This window comes from Dermacentor silvarum, chromosome 1 (assembly GCF_013339745.2).
Source record: "Dermacentor silvarum isolate Dsil-2018 chromosome 1, BIME_Dsil_1.4, whole genome shotgun sequence".
NCBI lineage: Eukaryota > Metazoa > Arthropoda > Arachnida > Ixodida > Ixodidae > Dermacentor > Dermacentor silvarum.
The window spans coordinates 43448327-43474986 of NC_051154.1; the positions used below are offsets into that span (position 1 = coordinate 43448327).

A 26660-nucleotide genomic window follows, 5' to 3' on the forward strand; every position below is an offset into this window, starting at 1 on the left:
TAAATATTCCTTCCTCTATGCATCCAAGGAGGTATAAAGTTAAAAAAAAATTCTGGTCTCATTTATATCAACCTTACTTCAAAGCATCATAAAAGCATACAGCATGTTACAATCACAGAGGACGTGCACGTTTTTCTTTTTTTTTTTAAGAAATACCGTAGCTTTATCCTTAATCAGATTACGCAGAAAAATCGCATTTTAAGGTCTGCGTCATTAAATGTGACATTTGGCACAGTTTCTTGCCTGGTATTAAAAAAAATGCAAAATTGCCTTCGTTTATGTGGATGCAAGCTTCTGCAAAGGCGGTGTTAGCATAAACTTCTTTTGCCACCTGTCAGCAGCTGTATAAAGCAGCCGTTCAGGGATGGTTTCTGCGTGTTGCCCGCACCTCTAGACACGGCCGGACTCGACTCTCCTCCGCGCTCAGGGTGGAGTCGAGTCCGGCCGTGCTCTAGATGAGGAAACCTTCCCTGAACGGCTGCTTTCTGCCGCTGCCGACAGCCGGCGAGACAAGTTTATGCTAGCGCCGACTAAGCAACAGCTTGCATCTCCAAAAACGAAGTTAATTTTGCATTTTTTTCCTGTATAAACATGACAACTAACTGTACCAATTGGTACAATAAACGACGTAGACCCTAAAATGCGATCTTTCTGTGAAATTTTATGAAGAACAGAGCAGCGGTACGTACAAAATCTTTTTTCGATGATCTTAAGCGAAATAGGCGCGTCTAGCGCGAAAAACACACTAGCCAGCTGTGCTACGCTAACCTGATTGTAGCCACAGGCCCACTGCCGCTGGATGAAAAGTCACACGGTCCAGCGGCCGTGCAGTAGCATAGGCGCACAGATCATGTTCAATAAAAGCTTTTCTGTGGCTATATTCTGTTTTACTAGAATGCATCGTAAATCGTTTAAACAAGCAGAAATGAATCACGCCCTGGAATGAACACGAAAACATTTTATAATTTTTTTCCTTAGCTATTACATTTTGGTCTGCTCATGTACGCCACTTGTTTCCTTGCACAACACTTCCTATTTTTTTCCCCCTTCATATTTTTTGGTTAGAATCAGCGCTCGAGCAACGCTACGCCTGGTTATAAGTTGGTTCTTTATTCTATGATATGCTGGCGACACTGTGTTATGACCGGAAAATCCGGCTGGATTGGCGATCTTGACACGAACAAGTAGTAGGTGCTTATGTAGTAACACGTTTTGCCTGCAAAGCTACAGGCCGTTAACAAGACAAATAAATTTCGTTGCTCTCTCTGACATGATGAATCAGTGCACTTCGGTGCACTGGCTTTTGAACCGGCTGTGCCTCCTCGTTGCATCCGCGGCCACTTGACATCGCCGGTGACTTTAATGCTACTCTGAGGGGATTCGGCGGCTATTGAATGTCGTTAGCTTCAATCTGTGGGGTGTGGAAGAACAATGAAGCCTGGAAGTTTTCGGAGAAATTCTCGGAAAGCGTACGCGGGTTATCGGTTTTGAAATCACGGAGCTCGGTCTTATTTATCAAAAGCACGCATGCAATGACGTTAAGTATACGAATGTCCCACGCTGCAATTTTTATCGCAATCGAGATCGATCGGGATTGAATTTCTCAACAGCCCGGCCGCGGCAGTCGCATTTCGATGGAGGCGAAATACAAGAACGCCCGTGTGCTTGCGTTGTAGTGCACGTTAAAGATCCCAGGTGGTCAAAATTACTCCGGAGCCCTCCACTACGGCGTGTCTCATAATCAGAACTGGTTTTGGCACTTAAAACCCCAGAAAGAAGACAATTTTTCGCAGTTTTCGCAAAGCAGTCAATCGCGATCGATAAATTTCATCCCGAATGGGCTCAATCGCAAGATGCTGCGCGCTTTGAATACGCGCACATTGGGAATACATTGACACACACATTTCTTTGCGATAAACACAACCACGTGAAGCATAGCAATCAAAGGAAACTTTTTTTTTTATTACAAATGAATCGATTCCCTGTTTGCTTTCCTTGCACACTGTTGGCCTAAATGGTTCTTCATGGGCCCCTAGACTATTCTACGCTTGACAAAAACAAAACAGCTGTGTACCAGTCTACAAAGAACATACAGCCGCAAAAATATTTAGAAATGAAAACGCTAAAAGAGTTTGATGAACAACTGTGTGTCTGCCGCAGTTTCTCGCATGCTTTCGCTGCCCTCCCCACATGCGCTCCCTCCTCCTCACAGAGCACTAGCTGTCACCAACTTTATGCGGTTCTGCTCCATGCAAACAAATTCTGGCTATGCCACTGCTGCCACTCTTCCTGCTTCCTTCTTCGAAGGTCACGCAATGGCCGTGCTGCCAAAAGCAGACCATGCATCACCAAATTGGCACTTATGCGCTTTGCCACATATTCGACATGAAAAGTTGCCATCCTCTGCTGTTACCTCCCTGCAAATGCAGGGGGTTTCACTCACTTCATCACCGCCTTTATCCGGATAGGTTGAGTACTTATGGCGGCATGTTCATAATGTACTAGGTGCATGCACATCAGTGTGTCATAACATATCAATGGCCACCGCAGTTTTAATGCAAAGCATTCTTGTCCGAGTCAACCCAGTTTTTTTGTGTATCTGGTATCTGGCAGTTTTCGTGAGCTGATCCTGAAGATTGTGCTGTCTAAAAATATGTTCCCCTCGATATGCACCTGTTCAACAAACCTCTTTGACGCCAACTTGGGTCAGTGGGTATACACCACCTACACAGTGAAATCTACGAATGCTTTGTTTTACAGCATTGCGTAGATCTCAACTAGAGTCGAGTCTACTCGGATATTTTATGACTCAGCCAGTTTCTACGGGTAGCGTACTGCAATTGGTACATGTTTCAAGCTGGTTCGATTAAAAAGTGATGCAATTATTTATTGTGTTCTCGAGGAATTGAGGCTTCTTGCTGTAATCACCGAGTTAAGACCGCTTGCGTCAGTATGTTTTAAACCTGCGTAGCTTACAAGTCCACTCGCCACAAAGCAATCGTGAAAGGATTACATTAGCCTGCATCACAAAATTAATTCACTACGAGCACTGATGCTAGCAGTATATATGTTGCGGTACTTCGAGACTTCAACAGTAATGCAAAAAGTTATGTCCACTAAAATGACATGCAGTTTGATGTGTATACTGCAGTTTCATAACAGTGTGGTGCACTATGGAAGCTACGCAAGTGGTGCGGTCATAGAAGCATTAGTATGTTTTTCAGTGTATAGGTTTTAGATTTCCGACGCTTTCTATGAAATAACTACATACTTAATATATTTCAACTACAATTTGTCAATTTGTGGGTGTAAGGCTACATCAAATTATGCATTAGTTGTGCTGCTTTGCGTTTCCAATATGCGACATACTGTTTTGGCAGCAATGCCGCAATGTGGCTACAGTGCAAGCGCCGCACTGTAGCCACTGGTCGCAGCTAGAAATGTGCCACCCCACTCATTTGGTGGTAAATAGCTTCACATCTGCGAAGTTTTCGAAGTAATTAACGTGTCATATTTTGTGGCATAAAAGTGTGAAACTTAATGTTGCATTGAAATACATGACGCATATACCTATCTCTTTCATATGTGATGCACCATTTTTGGATTGCAAATGCAAGTAGTGAGAGAAGTCTCCCTAGCGTTCATAGAGCTACATGCTATGTATGAAATGGAGTATAATGGATGCCATGTCTTTTTTTCTGTAATGGCTGCAATCAAACACACACGGACAACTGCATAAAGACAAACATATATTTCTCAAAGCCACAACTGCACCGCAATAAAGCATTTCCAATCCTTTCAACACAGCTTAAGCAGTCATACAGAACTTTAGTTTATTCTAAAGTTGACTATTGAAATCAGCACATGCATGCTTATGCACACACTCAATAAACAATCATGGCAACACCTTTGACAAAATATTCTTTCAATGGCTGGCTTTATAAGCAGACACTAATGTATCCAACTTTGTGTAAGGTTTGTAACAACTGGGCAGTGAAATTTCATGTGTGCTGCAATAGAATGGGAAGACACCATCAGGCAGAAAGAGCTCACCATGTTTGTACTATGTATAATGTATCACAGGGAATTGACATGGACAACAATTCTACACCTACCTAGTGCCTCAAGCTTTGAAACGCCCATAGAGAAAGAAAACTACCTTGTAACTTTCTCAAAAAGGAAAGGAAACATTCATTCAATACCACTTGCAAAACAGGACTGATGCACCAAAAAGTGTGTGCTAGAGAAAAATCACAGGGAGAGGCAAAAGCAAAACAATATAGCATGAAAAATGAGCAAAAGAACGTGCCAAGCACAGATGAACTATGCTGAAAAATGCTCAAATGTATAGACACAATGTGTAAATAGACCCAAATGAAATGTAGAACATGAAGGAAACAGGTAGCAATGCCCTAAAGCACCATAGGGAAATACACTTCTTAATGCTAGAATTGTGTCCGTGTAAAGAAATTACACAAATACTAAAAATATTTCGGGATGTTATTTTTTCCTGCAAAAGGCACAGGAAAGCATAAACAAAATTATATAAACTGCAAATGAGTCCCCTTCAAGATCCCCCAAAAGAAAAATTCACTGGTTCCTTATATAAATGCCTCTGTGATGCCAGCAAATACATTCGAGCAAGCAAAAAAAAGGAATACTTCCTGCAAATGTAAATTATTGCCTAGGCTGGCTATTCAAGCAAAAATGTAAAAGGTGCATGCAGCTCTACTGCAAACCCATCAAGAAAATGAAATTTTATTAGCCTTCAAACAAGACAGTTGTGTCATGCTGTAAGGGCATACAAAATGCCACTAAAACACAGTGTTATTGCAGCAGCTGCATTACTGCAGGCCAGAATGACAGTGGAGCATTCCTTATGCCCTAGCATTTCCCCAACATAAGCCTCAAGTAGACAGGATTTGTAAACACTGGGGTGTTGGATCAAATCTCTGGCATAATGCTCAATGACTAAAGGTCATAACAAAGTGTGCGTAGCACTATGAGCGTTAGCCCATACCCCCCCCCCCCCCCCCCCCTCTTAATGTGAGAACAATTCCTACAAACTTTATAGCCCCCTTTTATGGTCTACTCGGAGGGGTGTGACTGGCAACCCTGCGAGACATCTTCGAGACTGGCTTCGCTGCCACTGCTTACACCCGATGTGTCAGTTGAGTCGCAACGATTCAGTGCACGTCGAGCAGCAGCTTTCTTTTTGTTTGCTGCCTTTTTCTGGTTTCTGCGGCGACGTGCCAAAACACTTGAATTAGCCCTGCAAAAGAGGCACAGAGAGAGTATAGGAGAGAATTATGGGTTAAGTTAGCTGCAACCATTCAAAGAGGCAACACAGTAACAAATGACAGGGCGCCAATGTGCCATGTCCAGCATAACTGACGGAAATTGTACCCCCCCCCCCCCTTCCCGCAAATGGGCTTGTCTTTGCAGTCTCGTCAATATCGGCCCAGCTTGCCACCGAGGTAGTTAACAGGTCAACCACTGATTATTCGCATCATGCTGGTCAAGCAGAGGAGCATCTTAAGGCGGTTAAATTCGAGGTAAAGGCAAGCAGTAAATTCTGCTTTAAAAACATTCAATGAGAAGTAACCACTTCTTACTTTCCATCGCTGACTTCTATGTTGGGAATACTCTCCAGCAAAAAAGCTCCATGTCGTGATGTAAATGAAGTGTAAATGGCTTTTTTTTTTCACTGCAGGGAAAAGCTTTTTTTTGCCATTGAGTATTTATTGAAAGTGGTGCTAGGCACAGGATTTATAGCATTGGCCATGTTTTGCACAATGGCTGGCTTCAATTTGGCAGTTACAACATGCCCCCTGTGGATTTACATTGTAGATCCATCAGCGATTATCACACAGACCACAATGTCTATTGCCACAAACGATGTGTTACTGAATATAGTCAAACACCTTTATAACAAAGTGCTTGGGACCTCCACAATTCTTCGTTGTACAGGTCACGTACCTGACCACTCACCATAGAGCAGGCTAAGCACGTTCAACAACAAAAATAAATAAATAAAAATATATACAATAAACATGAATTCAAGAGATACTTAAAGAAATAATTAGCAATTGTTTTTTCTGCACACTTTATCTGGCGGAACATGACTGCAGCGAAACCTTATCGCACCGAGCTTCAAAGCATGCTCCGCGGCAAAACGCAGAAGCTGCACGAAGTAATGCTGCAGATCATCTAATGTTGCTATTGCCTCGCTTGCTGTCATAATTGTTCGTTCGTATAAAGGACCTTCATCACTCTAGTCTTCTTTGACAATCGTGTCCTTTATGCCCTAGATGGCGTTGACAACATTGTTTGTCATCAGTACACATTACATCATCACGTTGTCATCAACTGCAACATATTCGTCAGCTGTCGCACCTTCTGATGCATTACAAGAAGCAGCCTACGAGTTGAGCGATTCTTGGAGTTGTGTAGCAGGATGACGTCTGACATCCACATATCATCCAGTCGTTAGTGCTTGTGCAGAGGGCACCTTAATTGGTCACGTCTGCGGAGGGCAGTGGCGGCACTGCTACATGGCGTTCATTGTAAAGCAACAAATCAGCTGTCAGGGATGCCTAAATTCTTTTGTTATACAGGCAAATTCATTGTAGTGGTCTTCGTTGTAGAGGCGTTCACAATAACATGAAAAACATATGAATTTAACCGGGACATAATGTAAATCCTTTGTTATGTAGGTCATTTCGCTGTAGAGGAGTTTGTTGTAGAGGTGTTCCGACTATATATTGTCTCTAAATCTCTTCGGCACTGTGCTTAATTATCTGTTATCCTTCCCTGAAATACCAGACACAGTAATCTTAGACTGTCTGGTAATCTCACAGCTGCTATGGCCATAGCAACTTGAGGCCAAGGCAAATGGAATGTATGACTAGTGCTCCTTATTTTGAGAAGCCTGAAGAATGCAGAAGGACATATGATAAAGTTAATGAGCACCTTTGTTCAGTTTCTCTCTTTAGTACAGAGCTCGTACAGAGCTCAATAACATTTGGAAACTGCGAAAGGGCCGCATTCCATTGCAATGCCAGATTAGTGCACCTGAAAATAATGGACTTCACAATCTACAGTCTCCCAAGATCACATGCAATGCTATTGCTCTGGCCATCCCTAGAAATGCACTCCCAATGGTGTTTTTTTAAATCATATTTGTTCTTTAATTCAAGGGGGTCGAGAATAAGCTGCATAGCCTGCAATAATATTAAATTATTTTAGTTCATTAATGTTAAAGGAGTACTTCTGCAACATTTCTTACTGTTCATTCCTTGCCTCAAATGAAGCTCCTGGACCTAGAAACCCTAGAAAGAATACTGCCAAGTCTTGGAGCACCTTAAACAATTTACTATAATAGCTCTTCTATGAACCAGTTTTGATTATTTTCTGAGGAGGGGTCTGTGTCGTGACATTATGATGCAGAAGGTGGTCACGTTGGAGCGAAACATGCGGCGCTTTGTACTTTCTCTGGCTCGCTCAATCAACTGTTATGCTGCTACTCATTGCGCTGCTAGATGTGGCAGCAAAGCAGACAACCCGAGTGAGCTGGAGCAAGTACCAAAACATTACAACATTCTATTCCCACGTGACCACATGGTCCTATATGTGACCACCTTCTGCGTCATCACATGTACAATCCCGGGGAATATAAAAGCTATTGTAGCAACTTATTTAGGGTGCTCAGAGGCTTGGCAGTATTTTTTCTTGGGTTTTGAGGTCCAGAGCTTTCATTTGAAGGGGCAAAATAAAAGTAAGTTTTGTCAGTACTCCCTGAAGAAATTACCAATAAAAATCATGAAAAATACATTTCTTCTGAGAACAGAACACCAGAAAAACACCTTAATATACCATAAAATAGTGAAATAAATGAAGTGCACAAAAGTGTCTATGACAGGAAGCGCTCTCTCAAAGGTTCTCATTGGCTTTCTTAATTCTCCTGTCTGATCACGAAAAGCTGCTCTTTTGGGCAGGGAAGGCTGGCATGCTGCTTGCACATGCAGCACTTAAAGGGACACTAAATAGAAACGCTAACTCCAACAGCCGACATTCTGCCCATACTCAAGTAACATATATCACCAGGCTCAAACCATACACCCAGTACAAAGGCCAGCTGACTCGTCCAGCATGTTCTGACTATGTGAGGAGCAATGCAACGGCACATTTGTAAGAGGAGGAGCAGTGGAAGAGAAGGAGTGGTAGAAGAGAAGGAAGATGAGGACTTTGCTTTCGGCCTGGCGGTCTCGCCCCATCCAGTGCTTTAGCACCGAGCCTTCTAAATAAATGCCTCCCGCCTTGTATCAATATGTTTACACAGCCAAAGCAACATCCTCAGTTTAGCATCACGACTAGCATCATAATCACAGTGGACTGCGCATACAGTCCACTGCGATTACGTGTACATTTGAGGCTCGACATATGAGGTCTCCTGTTAATAAAATGCATATTAACAAACACAAAATCTTTATTATGAAGCATGGCAGTGTGGCAACATCCAAAGTGAACGTAAGGACACTCAATAATTCATACTTCACTCATGCTCGTAACTTCTCACAACATATTCATATAGAAGCTAAACATTTTTTCCTTAAAGCTAAGTAGCTAGTCTTTAAGAATACTCATTCAACTGTGATAGACCACCAATTTGTTTCATGAAATCTCATATTTGTAAAACTGTCCAGCCAGAATACAACAGCATGAACAGGCTGTGGAACAAAAGCCGATTTCAAAGTCAGGGTATGAGCCCTGTTGCCTTAGTTTCCGAGTTGCAGCACTGCTTTGAAATTCCAATAAGTACACACCTAACAACTGTTACACATATGTACGTTTTGTAACAGCGCAAAAGCAACACGGACAAAAGGAAGAAAAAACACCACAACATGGCGCTGACTTACAACTGATATTTTACTCGGGGAGTTTACACACATACATAGAAACCGAAGTCCAAAAACCCAGACATGCGCAGGACAGATGGTACGCTTCGATGACGTAATGAAAAGTGTGTACACTATCAGGACTGATATAAATAGCGAAATTCTTTCTCGTGAAGAAAGACTGACAGCTCACTTATGCATGTGCCCTACCTAATCTTTATGTTGCATGCTTCTGCTATTTCTCTTGCCATGTGGCTTGTATGTTTGAAGATGAGAGTTTCATTAAAGATAGGAACACAGCCACATAATTTGGAATGTACAGTCGTCATCAATATGAAAGGGAACAGCAATTTTTTTTAAAGCTACGATAACTCGTTATGCATGGGTTCAAATCGAGGAGCTTGATACTTAACAATAAGTTTCCCGATGAACTTTAGTATCATTGAACACTTTTATGAAGGGCATGTGTTTTTAGCCCTCTACAGGTGTTTGAAAAGAATTAGGTGTTCCCTTTCATATTGATGACAACGTACAGGAAGATGTAGCAGTACAACCCTTTGTAGAGATAATTAACTCATGCTCTCTAAGACGTACATTAATGAATGCGTCGTTTGTCCAACATATTCATTACTACACAATAGAGGAATGACATACACAACTTTTTTTGCACATGCAATGTATTTGTTGACACAGTTCACTGTACATCTGCCCTTTGCCTGCTTATCTTTTAGCATTGTCAACTTTAGAGCAGATGTGTCCTACCTTATTACCTTATTGCTTGCAGAAAACAGCACATCTACACCTTATCTGGAACCGACATTCTTTAAGCCATGTGCCATTTTGTGTATGTACGGAATCACTGCACATTTTTTTTTTTTTTTGCTTTGTTTAGTTTGATCAGACTCGAGTTTTTTATGGGCGCACTTAATGCTGGAAAGCATACCTTCACAAACAAGCAATGACAGTGCTTGGAAATCTAGCGTTCATCAATTAAGCGTACCATTTGTCCTGCGCCTGTCTGGGTTTTTGGACTTCAGTGGCTACATATGTGCGTGAACTTTGTGAATAATATATAAGTTGTAAATAAGCGCGGTGTTATCACGTTTTTCTTCCTTTTGTCTGCGTTGCTTTTGCGTTGTTACAAAACGTACAATTAATCCTAACCAACTGACCCACCTTGCTTACACACACAAGTGTGTTAAACAGCTGTGAGCTGTGTATGGTGCCTTATAAGTTCTGCTGCTTATGTCAGTAGACAATGCCCAGAATGTAAGCCAATGACACTGAACAGAAGAAAGTAGTGTACAGTGTGGTAAGAGGTTAATCACTAGAAGAGAAAATGAAGGCCTGTAATACGCGCGTGAATTCAGCGTCTGCATGTGATCGACATGAAGATAACGATAACGATGCCAAGAATGTGCATGACATTTCCGCCTCAAAAAAAGAAAAAAGAAAAAAGAAAAACCTAGACCAAGAGCCAATCGGGCAAGACCACGTTCTAAGGAAGAAGTGAAGAAAGAAGAGGAGACATGTCGGTGGTTGGAATCGGTTGAAGATGGCTTGGGTTGCGAAGGTGCGCACTTGTAGGGCCAGTGGGACCCCAACGTGCAAGACCTTGACCCAGCAGCGTGTAAGCTTCCTCAATGACCCAGTGTCTCTTGACAATGCCGTCCCTTGATGGCAGCTCAAAAGCAAGGAAGCTGAGGGGCAAAAGAGTGTTCTAGAAGGGCGCATCAAGATCCTGGTGCGCAAGGCCTTCACTCAGCCGCCTCAGCACTACCAAGATGGCCCGGCGACTCCTAGCAGCAAGCATTGTCAATGGCAGCACAATGGCCAGGTAGTTCTCAAGCACCTACAGCCAGCTGGTGACACGACGTAGCAGCTTGAGTTCTACTAGTCTGTTGACTCAAGTCACTGAACCAATTTCGTACCTCACAGACAACTGCCGTCATTAACTAGGATTCGGTGGCTATCTTACAATTCTTTTTGTATAGTTAGAGTTGCATGAAAATTTAATCCTGGAGAACTGGATTGGATTGAGTGACGTAATTATTGTAATGCACCATGCTATCTGTATCATTTTCTTGGTTTTGTGAATGTTTAAGCAAGTTTCTGTGAATGCAAGTAGTTTTTTTCTATGTCAATAGAATTTTGTCCTTTGATTCTACAATTGGCTTTGTTTCACTCTAGAACCGAGGCAACACCTCGGCTACAAAAGTCACTCCCGAACCTTAACTCATCGCAAGGCCGAAGACCCATTTTAAAAAATTCACGCTGAAATCTCAGGAACAGTACGTCAGTATGACATCAAAGGTTTCAAACTATTCTCTCATATTTAGGCTGTTGTGGGGCAGTAAAAGGTAAAACTCTAGAAGTTCAGTCTTTGGCTTCTTTAGAATACAAGACAGCCCACCTTAATCAATAAAAAATTAACTAGGCCTGAGCAGGCATCATGAAAATCCATGGTGTAGCATAGCCAAGAAAAGCCAAGCTACAAGCTGTGCCCCCTATGCACATTACGAAAGAACCCCAGTGCAATAACTGGGCTGGGAAGGAGAGGGCCACGGCAAGCGCGGCATTCGAAACAGAGTGGAATAAATGTTCCTTTCGGTTTTATCCGAGTCCAGTCTCTTCATCTTGAACAGAGATAACTCCCACGCTGGGAGTAGACATTACAAACTGGCGACGAGGATCATCCAATTTTGAAGAGCCCACATGGCACCAGAAGAAGCCAAGAAACTGAAATCACCGGACGCCAATCAAGAACAAAGCCACACAAGATGGAAGCCATGCTGCCCGCCTTCCCGCCGTTCGACCCGTACTCGGACCCAAAGTCGCTCGCCCGTGGACTAAATGGCAAGCCCGTTTTGACAAACTTCTACTAGCAGCAAACATACAGAATGCGGCCCGCAAACGCGCTATGCTGCTACACTATACAGGAGATGCGGTGCACGACATTTTTCTGACGCTTCCGGATCGAGGCACGGACTATGAAACGGCAGTCGCAAAGCTGAATGCACATTTCGCGCCAAGAAAGAATGCGGTCTACGAGAGGCATGTTTTCTGTCAAGCAAAGCAAAGCTCCGAAGACACAGTGGACCAATTTCAAGTCAGACTCAGAAAGTTGGCTGCGACATGCGAGTTTGCGAACGAAGAACAAGAAATCATATCGCAAATGATAGAAGGCACCAATTAAGCTAAGCTGCACCCCAGCGCACTACAAGAGCGCGATGTCACACTGGAGAAACTAATGGAAATAGACCGCAGCTTCGAGACAGCGGAACTTCAAGCAACCAGCATGGAAGGCCGTGAGCGCGTCGAACTTGCGCAGAAGTCACAAAGAAGAAGCAGCGGCGTCGCAATGCGCCTTCGAGCAACTAGTCAGAACACAAGCTGTCGAGCAATCGTCCAGAGAACAAGCAAGATGAGAAGTGCAGCTGCTGTGGAGGAGCGTGGCCTCACAAAGGAGGGAAATTGAGCTGTCCAGCATGGGGAGCTACTTGCCACAAGTGTCAAAAGAAAAACCACTTTGCCAAATTCTGCAGACAAAGACCAACTGTACACTCCATTGACGTCATGGGCACCCCCACAAGCACACAACAGGCCACAAGCGTGGAGGATTACGTTTTTCATGTGCAGAGTCATAGCCAAGAATTACCAGTGGTAACAATCAAAATCAACGACACACCACTTGAGTTTTGTGTAGACTCTGGAGCAGGTGTCAAAGTTATCGGAGACACAACGTGGCAAAAGCACCTACAGACGATGCAGCTAGAGCACACAACCACAAAGCTGGTACCATATGGAGTCACCCAAGAAATCCCAGTCATGGGAAAGTCCTCTGCAACGTTCCGTGCTCTAGACCAAATCATCGAAGCGACAGTATACGTCATAAAAGGGACACATCGATCGCTTCTGAGCTACAAGACAGCTTCTGACCTAAAGCTCATCACAATACTTCAGCTGGTCACAGAACACAGTAGTGTTGATGCAAAGAAAGAGTTTCCAAAGCTGTTTGGCAAGGTCGGCCAGCTCAAGAATTTTCAAGTCAAGCTGAACATCTCACAAGACGTCCAACCAGTCGTGCGACAACACCGTCGCATTCCTTTCCAGATGAGAAAAGTGCTGGAGACCGAGCTCACACGCGTGGAGGAGCTAGACATCATAGAGAAAGTAACCGGACCAATACCTTGGATGTCACCGATCGTCATTCTTCCCAAACGTCATGATCCCAATGCAGTCAGAGTGTGTGTCGACATGCGAGAAGCCAACGTGGCCATTGCTAGAGAAAGACACATCATGCCCACAGTAGAAGATGTTATCAGCATTCTGAACGGAGCTGCCTACTTTTCCAAGTTGAATCTGAAAGAGGGCTACCATCAGCTTGAGCTTGCTGAAGAATCCAGGGTGATAACGACATTCTCTACCCACTGTGGTCTGAGGAGATACAAAAGACTGTTGTTTAGTGTCAATGCCGCTGCAGAGATCTTCGTGGGAATCCTCGGGTCCCATGACCGCCGCACGTGCAGCGAACGTCGCGTCAGACGCATGCGTGCCAGGGAGAGTTGGGAGAGGGGAAACTTTCCTTCAGCAGGCGGTGCACGGGAATCGCAAGCGCCACCGGGTGGGTCACGTGAGTTCCCGCTGACATCGCCCAGGGCTCTTTGGTCCACAGCAAGCGACGATAGCGGAAGTCTCCACCGCCACTCCCGTATTCCTGCACGTGGTTAGTCAACCGCGTTCTTCCCGTGGCAATTGCCGCGGCCGCCCGTATTCCCCAGTTGGTAAGTCGGAAGCCCTTCTTTTTACCTAGTGTATTGTTATCTTCGAGGGAACCCTCAGCGATGTCAACTGTAATATAATAATAATAATAATTATGGGGTTTTAAGTGCCAAAACCACGATCTGATTATGAGGCACGCCGTAGTGGGGGACTCCGGAAATTTGGATCACCTGGGGTTCTTTAACGTGCACCTAAATCTAAGTACACGGGTGTTTTCGCATTTCACCCCCATCGAAATGCGGCCGCCGTGGCCGGGATTCGATCCCGCGACCTCGTGCTCAGCAGCCCAACACCATAGCCACTGAGCAACCACGGCGGGTTGATGTCAACTATAGCTAGCTGGCCTGCTCGAAGTGTTAGTTGCAGCCGTAATAAATGCTTTCCGAGTGTACACGTGGTTGTCGTCTATTGTTTCCTCGAGCTTGTACCGGACCGCGGTTGATGGGCAGGCATGTGCCAACCGCGGGGCTCGGTGTAGCGAGGCAGAGGGACGTTGGCATCCCCCCCCCCCCCCCCCCCCTTATCTCGACATCTTTCACGACACCATAAGGCAAGTACTTCCGGATGAGGACGGTATAATCAATGTCAGTGACAACATCCTCATCTCTGGACGCACCATAACAGAGCAGGACCGAAAACTGCGTCTGGTGTTGAAGCACCTGGAAGATGCCAGGCTGACTCTGAATGAAAACAAGTGCGTCCTAGGCACTAACAAGCTGAAATTCTTTGAACACGTGTTTTCATCTGCAGGAGTCAGTGTGGACCCAGAAAAGGTTAAAGCAGTAGCCAGAATGACAGCACCAAAAACCCCAACCGAGGTTAGAAGTCTCCTCCCTGTCAAAAAAAGCAATCGACTCCAAATGGGAAATTTCCAATTGGTACCAATTGGAAAATTTCCAATCATAAGTTAGTACGTAACTGGACCGATTGAACCAACTGGAACGTGACCAATTGGTTTTTGTTAGAGTGACCAATTGTACCCAATGGGTGCTAATTGGTTTGAAACCAATTGGTTGGAATGACCAATTGCACCAATGGGCAATACCAATACACATTTATACCGCACAAAGCAGACCTAAATAGGATTCCAGCTGTCGGAAACAGGTTTGCTGTAGCCATAGTACTGCATGCCCCCCCCCCATATACCTATAGCTATAACTCATTCCAGTTTCCTTGAGTGGGTTCATAAACTGAAAGTATGATTTCCCAGTTGGTTACGTTCTAGCTAGTTTATTCCTACTGGTAGTCCAATTAGACTCAGTTGGGAATGTAAGATGGGCCTAGCTGGTGCAAACTGGCAAGTCCTATTGGACTCCATTGGTAGCATCCCTGACTCAATCGTAACGAATTGGAGGTAAGTATTTACCATTGGGCCCAGTTGATTCCAATTGGCAAGTCCAATCGGACTCAATTGGTTTCACTTTGACTCAATCATAACCAGTTGGAACTAGGGATTTTCCAATTGGTTTCCATTGGGTCCAGTTCATTTCAATTGGCAACCCCAATTGGTTTCTCCTCTGACCCAATCGTAACCGGTTGGAAGTAAGGATTTTCCAATTTGTTCCTATTGGTTCCACTTGATTCCTATTGGAAAAGCTAATTGGAGTCAATTGTTTTTTTTTGACTGGGCTCGGCATGGTAAACTATTGCTCCCAATTCATTCCTCGCTTAGCCCAGATGGTGGATCCATTGAGGAAGCTCACACATGCCGGTACAGAATCCTGCTGGAACGAAGAGCACCAGAAGGCCCTAGATGAAGTGAGGAGGAATGAAGTGAGGAGTGATCAGAAAATGTACCATAGTGGCAGCTATTCAACATTTTCACATCTACCTCGCAGGGGGAAAGTTCACGGTGAAGACAGACCACCTGCATCTTAAATGCGCACCCTAGCATACTTCGATGACACAAACGACACCTACATTATCACTGATGCTGGACTGGAAGGTATAGCGGGAGTGCTGGCTCAAGAAGATCCAAGCATTCTGGCGTACTTCAGCAGAGCATTGACACCAACAGAGAAAAGATATCCCCACATTGACCGTGAAATGTTGGCCATAGTGGCAGCTATTGAACATTTTCACATCTACCTCGCAGGGGGAAAGTTCACGGTGAAGACAGACCACCTGCATTTGGTGTCTATCATTCGAAAGCCCAAGTTGGAGTACGCTAGCGCAAGACAGGGGTAATTGGAGATCACAGGGAGAGGCCTTTGTCCTACAGTGGGCATAAATACAGGCTGATGATGATGATGATGATGATTCGAAAGCCCAGCACGAAGCTCTCGGCAAGGCTTGAACGCCTGAGCCTGAGGTTACAGCATTACACCTTGGAGATTGAACACATTGCACAGAAGAACAACCCTGCAGACTACCTGTCAAGGCATGCACCACCTACCGACAGTGTCGTCCTCAGTCAAGAAGCAAGTGCGACAGAAGAGTATGTCTCCTTCATGGTGGAATCAGCTGTTCCAAAGGCACTGACTTTACAAGAAATCGAGAAAATGTACACAGAAGATGCTCAGATGCAGCTTTTGATCAAGGCTCTGCGAACGAACAACCCAAAGACTTGTGACGACATGTGGAAAAGTGACAGGCTGAAACCATTTGCTCAAATCAAGGATGAGCTCACAGTTGCCGAAAATGACATTGTGCTAATAGGGACGAGACTGATAACTCCTGAAGGAGCACAAGCCCAAATCATTCGTCTAGCACACAGAGGTCACCAAGGAATGGTGAAGACCAAACAATTGATTAGAGAAAAAGTGTGGTTTCCAGGGATTGATAAGAAAATAGAAGCGGCAATAAAAGACTGAAGCGTGCCAGATAGCCGTGGTTGAAAACAAGACATCACCGCTAATCATGACACCACTTCCAAATGAACCATGGAAGTCTGTGGCAGCAGACTTTGCCGGCCCCCTACCTACCAACAAGTACGTTCTCGTGGTTGTCGATGAGTACTCGCGCTTTTCTCCGACAGCAGCATTCTCCTCGTTAAGTTCAAAATCTGTGACGGAGAGACTAAGCGACATGTTCGCAGTGCACGGAATGCCACAGACACTGAAGACAGACAATGGACCTCCGTTCTTCGGGAAAGAGTTTGCAGAGTTCATGAAATCTTGTGGAATTCACCATAATCGCATCACTCCTCTGTGGCCTCAAGCCAATGGAGAGGTCAAAAGATCCATGAGAAACATTAAAAAGCTGGTGAAGAGTGCTGGTGTTGAGCAGAGAGACTGGCAAGCAGAGCTAAATGAATTCCTTCTAAACTACAGCACGACACCTCACTCAACAACAGGTTTCATGCCTGCTGAACTGCTGTTTGGATGAAAGATCAGAACAAAGCTTCCTGAAGTTCCTGAGAAGCGCATGCATGCAAAGCTGGCAGAAACAGACCTAAAGAAGAAGCAACAAATGAAGGACTACGTCGATGACAGAAAACACTCTGTGCCACACACAATTCAAAAGGGAGATGCAGTACTCCTAAAGCGACACTCGCCTCTCTCCCATGAGTCAGCCTACGAGCCTGTCCCCTACAGGGTGACGAGAATTCAAGGGACAGCTGTAACTACCGAGCGAGATGGCAGGAGGGTTCTAAGAAATGCGTTGTTTTTCAAACGTATCAAAGTAGGTCAGCAGCATAGTGCAGTACTCGAAGACTGGGATGACTGCATCACTCCTACAGGTACAACACAGGGTGACAATACAGGGTCTGGATCCTCTTCACTTGGAAACAACGAACCATCTCGACCGAACGCCCGGCGAAACCTAGACCGTCAAGCCCACAAGACCCAGCCGACGTTTTTTTCAGATTTCGTCGTCGGCCAAGTGCAAACTGAATAAAAGTCTGGGGGGATATAGCATAGACAAGAAAAGCCAAGCTACAAACAGCGCCCCCTACGCGCATTACGAAAGAACCCCAGTGCGATAACTGGGCTGGGACAGAGAGGGCCACGGCAAGCGCGGCATTCGACACCCAGTGGAATAAACGTTTCTTTTGGTTTTATCCGAGTCCAGTCTTTTTATCTTGAACAGAGAACTCCCGCACCGGGAGTAACATTACACATGGCAACCTGGCAAGCTGGTGTGGAAACTTCAAAAGTCGCATCGCCCATGTCTCACTTCTGCATCTTTCCTGGCTTACAATGCCTTCTCTCACAATATGAGTGCCTTTTTTGGCATTACAGAAGCATAATTTAAAATTACAACTCATATTTCTTTTTAGTGTCCACCTTATCTGAGGAAATGAAAGAGACATACCTGTAAACAATATGGCTGATGTTGTCATTGAAGCTAACTGTCTTTTTGGGCTGGACACTTTCAAGGGAGCTGCCTGGAAGTGAAGTGTCTGAATCGAAGGACAAGGATGAGAGAAATTCATCACTTGACTCAGAGGTGGTACGTCTCCAGTCGTTGCCATTCTTGAGAATGCCTCGTCGAGAACCCTGAGGTATCTAGAAACGCAAAAAAAATGTCAGTTAGCCACAAGAGAAAATATAGCACACCATTCTTGCCTACAAATAAATAGACATTATACAAATCATGACATGTGCGGGCCAAAGGCCACAATAGTCAAGTGTTTCTGGGAGATGTAGAGCATCTGAGTGCAATCACAAGCTACAGATGGAAGCAGGAGGAGGTCAAATGTACCGACTGTTAAAAAACAACTGGTGCAAAACACACAAGAAATTGAATTGTGGAATTTGCTACATCGCTTCACTACGAGCACTGCTATTAGTTATTTACAGATAAAGTTGAGCTTTCACAGTGATAAGACAAAATCATTGATGTGTTGAAAAAGTGGTGCTTATACAGGGTGATCATTTTTTTACAGAATTAAACAAAAATCGCCTGTGGCAGGTAGCATAATTCTTGTCCTTGAGCTGGATTATTGGAAGAGGCGGACATTACTACCACTAGAAATCGAAACACATATTCAACTAATGATCGAAAATTCACTAATTAACTTCTTAATTACTTTACGGCACATATTGCAATTGATTCAAACTTAAAACGCAACATCATGAATGTACAAGTTGTACAGCCTATTGAGAAATATCCAAATAATTTCTTTCCGCGCTGATAGCTGCTGTGGGTTTAATACTTCCGGGCTACAAAGCAATATTAAAAAAAAATACTGCATGATTACGTGCAGCGACATTAGTGCCCTCAAACATTTTACCAATGAAGGATTGACACTGCATGCAGACGGAAGGCATGAACAAGCTGCAAAAAAAAAAAAAAAAAGATAGGCGATGGCCCACACACACAAACAAACCAGCACCGCCAAAACCTCCATGCCCTTTACAATGTAAACAGCAAAAACACTGGCAGAGCTTCAAGAATGACCCTGCGTTATTTATTGCATATCCCATCGCTTCAACTAACAAAATATCTCAGTAAGTGTGGAAGCCAAGACCATTGTATTCTATACATCTCAGTTTGCTCAAACCCTGTTCGTGCCATCAGTCTGCGTGCAGCATCAATCATTCATGCGTGGCATGTTTTATGGCACTAATGTTGTTGCATGTAAGCACGTATTCACGTGTTACTTTTTCAAATCTAGCACGTTTTCTTTACGCCACGGAAAATGAGAACCACAGCAGCTATCATTAAGTAAAAAAAATTATTCGGACATTTCTCAATATAGGCTCTGCAATTTCTACATTGAAGATTTCACATTTAAATTATTTTAAAAGTTGCCTAATTAATTATCGTTAATTAATTACTTAAGCTCATAATAAAAACAGTACTTTGGGTTGTTCAAGAGGGCATGCAGCTAACAATACTAAGTTGGTTGCATTCTTGTAACTCACACATAGTTTTTTAAAATTTTGGACCAACTTAGCTTAAACACCCTGTATAATGTAGACACTTTGGAAAGGTAACAACAGAAAAAAATTTCAACTCCTTACGAAGGTTTCTGTGGTGACAAATTCATATCAGGCACGGCAAAGCATTCCATTAACTTCATTTAACCTAGCAAAGCTTTCCCTTTCAGGAATGCTGAAATGAAGATATTAAGTGCAAGATATGATCCCTATGAACACAAGATGATTATACACTTTTCTTTTGGTAGTATTACGAGTCCTATCTACTAGAATGTAAGTATCTGCTTAGATGGTTCCTCTGCCCTGCCACCATTCATCACCACACGAGGTTTCACCAAGCGACAATCTGAAAAAAAAAAAAAAAAAAAAAGGTCGCAATTGGCTGTTCTGCAAATTTCTCTTCCAATCAAAACTTTTGCTCTCAGACGAACTTCCCGATTTTGTTTAAAAAAAATTCAACGGGAATGTTATTGGGCCTCCATACATCATGAGTAGAGTTGAAGTACGAAATTGACACAGGGGACAGGGAACCAGACACAGACAAGCGCTGTGTTTGTCTGGTTTCTTGTCCACTGTGTCAATTTTGTGCTTCAACTCTACTCATGGATTACTAACTAGCCCACTCCACAAGCCTTGCTAAACTCCATACTTCCCAACAATTTCAGCTCCTCAACTGTTGTGAGGGCAGCAAGACAAGGTGTGGTTTCTCAGAATGCGGGCACAGAGAGGCCACCTTGTTTCGAGGGACAGGTGTGATGTGAAGCCAATTTTCGAATTACCTAGTTTTCCAAGCAAGAACATTTTAGCGAGAAGACTCACACTTTCCTTCATCCCTGAAAACTGTGCACCTGAAGTAACAATGTAATATATGGCAATGGTGAATGTCTTTCAGCAAGAAAAGCCAAGGGCCTAGAAAGCTAGACATAGGGGAGCTGAACTTTCAACTTAATTTTATTTTCGTTAGCGTGCACGTACACGCACACACACACAGACACACACTGGATGAGTAGGATGCATCAGTAACCCAATGTACTCTATACATACCGTGTCCTTGCAAAAATAAAATCTAGTTGGAAGTTCAGTGCCCATGTGTGCCACCTTGTCTAGTCCCTTGTCTTTTTATGCTGCAAGACGTCCACCATGACCCAAAACCAACTAGCTTAGAAACTAGCCAACATGTAATATAAGGATGAGACTTTCCGGTTAGAACAAAGCCTTGCATGACTGCCAACTTGCAAAATTTTGCTAAATTTCAATCACTCGTGAAGCAAAAGTCGATGCATTTTCATGATCCTGCAAGGTTTGAGGAGCACAATGCATAAGCCCCTTCACAAATATAACGCACCACATATAAATATCTTATGAAAACCAGTGCTAATGGCAAGGAGGGTCTGGCTAAAACCTAGAGTTGAAGGATTATCAATATAAGTTGCAAAGATATCCAAGGCATGGGGCCCCATTCTTTCTCTGACAACTGAGTGCTCACTTAAAGGTAACATTCCAAACCGAAAAGAGAGCACACCAAGGCATGACTTAATTGCAATAAAAGCAGTGAGGACATCTGACATTTGTGTGCAAAACTTGTCCTGCTTTCTGCATGAACTAGTTTTATTTTCCTCAGCTGCTTGAAATGGGCGCACAGCCCAGATGGATGATGTAGTAAAAAAAATATGAGATTTCTTTTCGAGGGTTGATATGGCTTTTACTCCATTGCTTCCTTTTGTTGATACGTTGTGGTATGCACTAGTGTTACCATGTTATCTGCTGCAGCGGCTCAGTGGCTACGGTGCTCTGCCGCTGAGTGCGAATTGTGAATTCCAATCCATGGCCATTGCAGCTAGGTTCAAATACGGGTGGAATGCAGAAACACTTGAGCATGTTACAGAAACTCAGGTGTTCAAATTTAATCCAGAGTCCCCCACTATGGCATCCCTCACGACTCGCTGTGCAGTTTTGGGCATTAAACTCCATAATTTGATTTTTTTTTTAGCTTGTTAGCATCATATGGTACAGCAATCCCACAAGAAAATGGCCAACAATACACACCTGATATGCAGAAGACTCGGATAGGGATCGTTGCTGGCGGGCTGAAAAGTGATACATACATGAGTTAATGTAGAAGCAACGTTGGCAACTGTATGTCAAAAATCTCTGCCTCTGCTAAACAAGAAAAGTCAGTACAGCACATAAGATTAAGATTTGCTTGAATTAATATTATAAAATAGTGCACTTACAGACAGGCAGTGCCTTTGACACCAAGTTGCTCTTGTCTTCCACCTTGTTTTTCTCTGGCGATTCAACGGAGTTACACTTTGAGAATTGAGTCTGCCTGGACAGCTGTATTAGAAATGGTGAAGTAGTAGTTAGACAACGAAGAAACATTTTCGTATGAACCATTATTCTATTGACATGAGAATAATGCAAACTTAAAACAGGGATGTGTCTACATCTGGATGACACATTGGTGCTCTTATTTCCCACCCAAGAAATCTAATCCTAAAGGTAAACTTTTTAAATGTTAACTTTTTATGCACAAATTGCTGAAAACGGTAAAAAGGCCAAGAGTGCAGAAATAATAGCGGCAGACATGGAGGGGGAGCTGGAAGAACCAAGACTGGAAACTGCACACACATGATTCGCATACAGCTTCCTGTATAGACCTACAGCAACACTTGTGAAGGCATTGGCAATGCCCATGCGATTATGGCAGACTGTGCAGGACTTAGAACTGAAGCGGTAGCCAGACTTCCTAGACTCGTAGAGTGGCTATCTGTGAATAAAAACGCTGTATGTCAGCACTTCATAGTCATAGTCTGTATAACGCTCCCTTCCAAAGCATAAGCACAAGCCACATCTCCCGCAATTCAGAAATGTAGTTTAGCTTGAAGCCCATGCTTGACTTGGTCCAGATAACGCCTGGCATGAACATGCCCAAGATGATTATTGCGTTTCTTTTGGCGTGTTCACGTCGGGCATTCTTTTGACCAAGTCAAGCATAAGGCACATTTCTGAATACGGGGGTAAGTAAACACATACTTCATGAAAAACTTTAAATAAACTTGTTTTGTTGGTTTATTTGAACCAACTTTATATGTCCCAATGGGAACAAAGGCAAGTCCACTGTGCATCCACCAATGGGATGAAGTAGGTGGCACACAAGGACTTGGCAATATAGGCCAGGGTAATTACACAATTTTCTTTTATTCATTCAACAATTTTGCATAAGTCTGCAGTTAAGAAAAATCCTCTTAAGAGAAAATGCATTCACTATGCAATAGCATATGCTACCATCCTCCTATTCCGCATGCATGCTGCTTCTGCATTTTCACCATGTCTACAGATAAATTTAATCACCACAGGCATCCGCTTTGAACATTATTGCTGTCAATACTTATTTAGTTTATGTCTGGACTACATACAATTTCTCTGACACATTGCATAAGACACAAAATTCAGAAAAACACCCAGTATGATCCTTGATCTTTCACAAACTACTGAAGAGAGCTAAAATTTTTTGCTGTGAAAGAAAGAAAAATATAATAAATTCAAAGGTTTCAGTTTGCCTCTTTGTGAAAAACTGACATAGGAATTGGTTATTTCACAGAGGTACAAGGCACAATCAAATTGCTAGCTTTGGAATCCAGCAAATTAAACGAAACATTAGGTTCATATCTGGTAATCGAAGATGCATCCTTAATGACATCCATGCCTTAAAAAAAAGGACACAAACACTTTGTGGCTCAATATTTTTATTAATAGCTTCTGGATCCATAATTAAGGTACAAGGCCTCAATTTGCCAACATACAACGAATAACTAATTATCTCAACTTTTCAAGGAAGTTTCGAGGAACGAAAACAAACCGTGCGCCGGTTTTACCAAGCTAATTAACATATTGTGCCTGGATTCGTATGTGCACTGAAAATAGTCTTGCAGAAAAAAAAAAAAAAAAAAAACAAGAAACAAACGTGTTAAAAAAAAGTAATCTCTTTCATCTAAGCTGAAGACTCAAACAGCCAAATGTGCACACAAAAACAGCAAAAGTGTCATGTTACTTAAGACAATTATAAATATGTAATTGACACCTATGCACTACAAGCCACCTCTATTCTTTGAACTGTTAACTTAACCATTGCTGATGCATTTATCTGTATGAAGTGGAAAACATTACACATTTTTTTTATCTAATCAAAACATATACCAGTACATCTCGGCACAAATAATTACCAAAAAACAACTTAATTCATATACTCTAAGATTACATGATTACAGAAGATAAATTCGTACCGAAAAATGTCCTACACCCTAACATTGGAATGCAAGCACAAAGCATTGCAAGTTTGCAGAACTGCATATGTAGTCATTCATAGAAGGGTTACTGATAGCTTAGAAAAAATCAGAAAAAAAATGTAATAACCGTTATAATGAGAAAAAGGAAAAGCGCATTTTGCGAATTTTGATTCATTTTCCACCGCATTGCTTTATTATAGAGCTCAAACATGTGCTGTGCTGTGCGTGTCAATTATTTAATTTTTACGGAATACGTTCACTCTGCGAGAACCACAGGTTGGAAACTGAACAACTTTTACCAATTTTAGCACGGCATTGTCACAGTCTGGATATTACAGGTTTAACGAAATCTAACTCTGGGGGCATTTTGATTACGTGATTATGAAAGCGCTAGCCACGTTGCAGCATCAATGAAATATAGACCTGTAAAAATCTACGTAAGGCGCTTGACACACTAAACTGCATCAGATAATGGATCCATAACCACCTAACAGAAACGAAACAAAAACCATAACTAACGAAACAAATAAAAGGAACCCACCGTTTTCGTCAAAGCCGTTTGCACTGACTCCGAAGGATCCAACTCCAGTGCTTGAAGGTGGTCGAAGTCTGTGCCCACATAAAATGTCTTCCAGGTACCAAATGCAGACTCAGCTTTGTAGAGGAAAAGGAATAATGTCTTCTGGAGGTTGACTACTTTGTATGCGTCAACAAGGGAGTCCCTTGCATAGGGAGTTGCCATAGCCGCGCTATGCACTTCTTCAGGCGAGTGGTAGTCGGAGAATACAACTTGAAAAGCCGATTTACACGTACAAAAGTACCCGGACACAGTTGAGGGATTAGTGGCTACGGTCTGGAACACAAGCATGAGCATGCGGTCTGACTGCCGGACAAGGAACCGAGGCAGAGCGCTTGGGGTCTCGGCTCCTTGCTTGACAGCGCAGTGGTGACGATGTGACGATGCAAGGCAAGGCCGCGATGTTTCCACGAGCTTAGGCTCGCCGCACCAATGCTCCATGGCAGCTCCGAATGATGAACTTGCGTAAAGCCGGGGAAGCGTGACTTCAACCCACCCTTCGAGGCGGCCGAGGCTTGCTGTGCGTTCGAGAGGAATGGTGCGCAGAGGAGAAGCGTGTCTGTGGTCAGAACCGAAGGGTGCGCCGCGGTAAATGGAATACACGCCTGTGAGCGAGTTTGCACACGGGAACCTTTTTTCTGCATACAGACAGACACGCGCCTCGTGGTGCTCCAGGAGCCTTAAAACGGCGCCAGATATGGTTAACCCGTTCAGTTGTAACTGCAACGCACAAATGCAGTCAAAATTCTCTTTGGCTGCCGCTTTCTTAGTCCGTTCAGCGCTGTTCTTGCGGTGAAGTGAACTTCCGAGGAAAGAACATTTGCTCTGGAGAAGCATCGCAATGGCGGGCGTCCCGGCAACAAGATCGGGGAACACGAGGCGACCGCTGCAGTCCGCGGAACTGGTAGAACCTGCATCACAGCTTGACTTACTAGAGGCGGTAGGAATAAATGTCGTTGGTGCGGTTATCACATCGGCTCATGTTGACAGTGTTCAAGTTAACCTTCTTTTATCAGGAAACGCTGTAATGATTGCGAACACGCACTGCCTACCGGGGGCTTGTTTACGTATCTTATTTTCTCTGCCGCGCTTCTTCTTATTTTTATGGGAAGTTTCAACTCACGACAAGAGAGGCCGCCATCGTGCTGGCCGGCGTAACGCCAGTGTTTTTCGCTTGCAATCTGCTCAGGAATACGGTGAAACCCTCGAATAATTATTGGGCGTACCGTAAACTAGTCCACATAAAATATTTAATTTCCTAAGCAAAGATTATCTGTGAATATACCATGCGTGGCATGTGGCTCTCCGCAGGCGGCGCCGGTTTGAACGGCGGAACCCTGCTGCGCGTCGTCTGCTGCTGCTTTGGTGCCGCCGCGCAGCTTTACTATAGTACTACTAGTGCAGCCGCACTGGGCTGGCAGCGATAGCCATGAAACAAACAGTTACTGGAGTACTTCCTCGTTTATTATGCCTTTTGGTTGTTTCTGCGCTTGAGCTGTCATCAGGTGCGAATGCAGTTCGTTAGGGTGATTTGTCTGTATGGCGAGAGCGCAGTTCGGGAGCCGCAGCAGACGACTCGCCATCGTCTCTAATACCCGTGTCACACGTACACTTCTGATCGTGATCGGGGCCGATCCGGATCGAGCTTGATCATGATCGGGTGTTCCTACACGGTCATTTGCGGTCGCGTTCTTGCGGGATCCGGATCCGGGCGATCGCGATCGCAGGCTGACGTCTGCGCCCTCTATCGCAGAATTCTGAAAACGCTAAAAACAAAAAGTGAAGGCAGCTCAATAAAAATTTTTGAAACCCTTTTTATCAGCAATATTAAGCTGGAAAATTGAAACAGTGTCCATATTTAACCATATTTTGCCAATCTGAATTTGTAGTCAAGGCAGTCTGCAGTTCCGAGAGTTGGCGACGATCAGCAGACGATAATATCTCGATCCGGATCGTTGGACCGTGTAGCAGCGACCATTGCATGTCGATCGCAATCAAGAAATTTGATCCAGATCAGCCCCGATCCCGATCAGAAGTGCACGTGTGACACCGGTATAAAGTGACCCCGCTGTGAACCAGTTCACGGCAGGGAAGGAAAAGCAGGCATGACACGACACTCGAAACGAGTGCCGAGGTGCTGACGCTGTGCACGCCTTATATTTTGTCCGCCTTGAGACCTCCCGGAACGCAGGTTTCGGGAGTTCTCTTGGGTGTTTCGGTTTGTTTCTTAGGTGTCAACATCACACCTTACGTTGCGTAGACGCAGTAGGCGGGCGTAAGCAGGGTT

The 26660-nt window shown here is 43.8% G+C and overlaps 2 protein-coding genes across 2 annotated transcripts in view; one reads left to right on the forward strand and one right to left on the reverse strand.

Annotated features, from left to right (window-relative positions):
- Positions 1-3736: 3736 nt before the first annotated feature.
- LOC119461831 (uncharacterized) lies at positions 3737-25473 on the reverse strand. The gene is made up of 5 exons (XM_037723206.2): positions 24338-25473; positions 21742-21844; positions 21554-21594; positions 17937-18130; positions 3737-5272 (listed from the first exon to the last, which is right to left on the reverse strand). Exons 1-5 carry the CDS (start codon positions 25208-25210, stop codon positions 5089-5091), a joined length of 1395 nt encoding a protein of 464 aa, XP_037579134.1. The 5' UTR covers positions 25211-25473; the 3' UTR covers positions 3737-5088.
- The window catches only part of LOC119437001 (uncharacterized), a 121462-nt gene continuing 112941 nt past the window's right edge, over positions 18140-26660 (forward strand). Inside the window, exon 1 of the mRNA XM_049660871.1 lies at positions 18140-19780. The gene's annotated coding sequence lies outside the window, so the exon portion shown is untranslated. The remainder of the gene's footprint in view (positions 19781-26660) is intronic.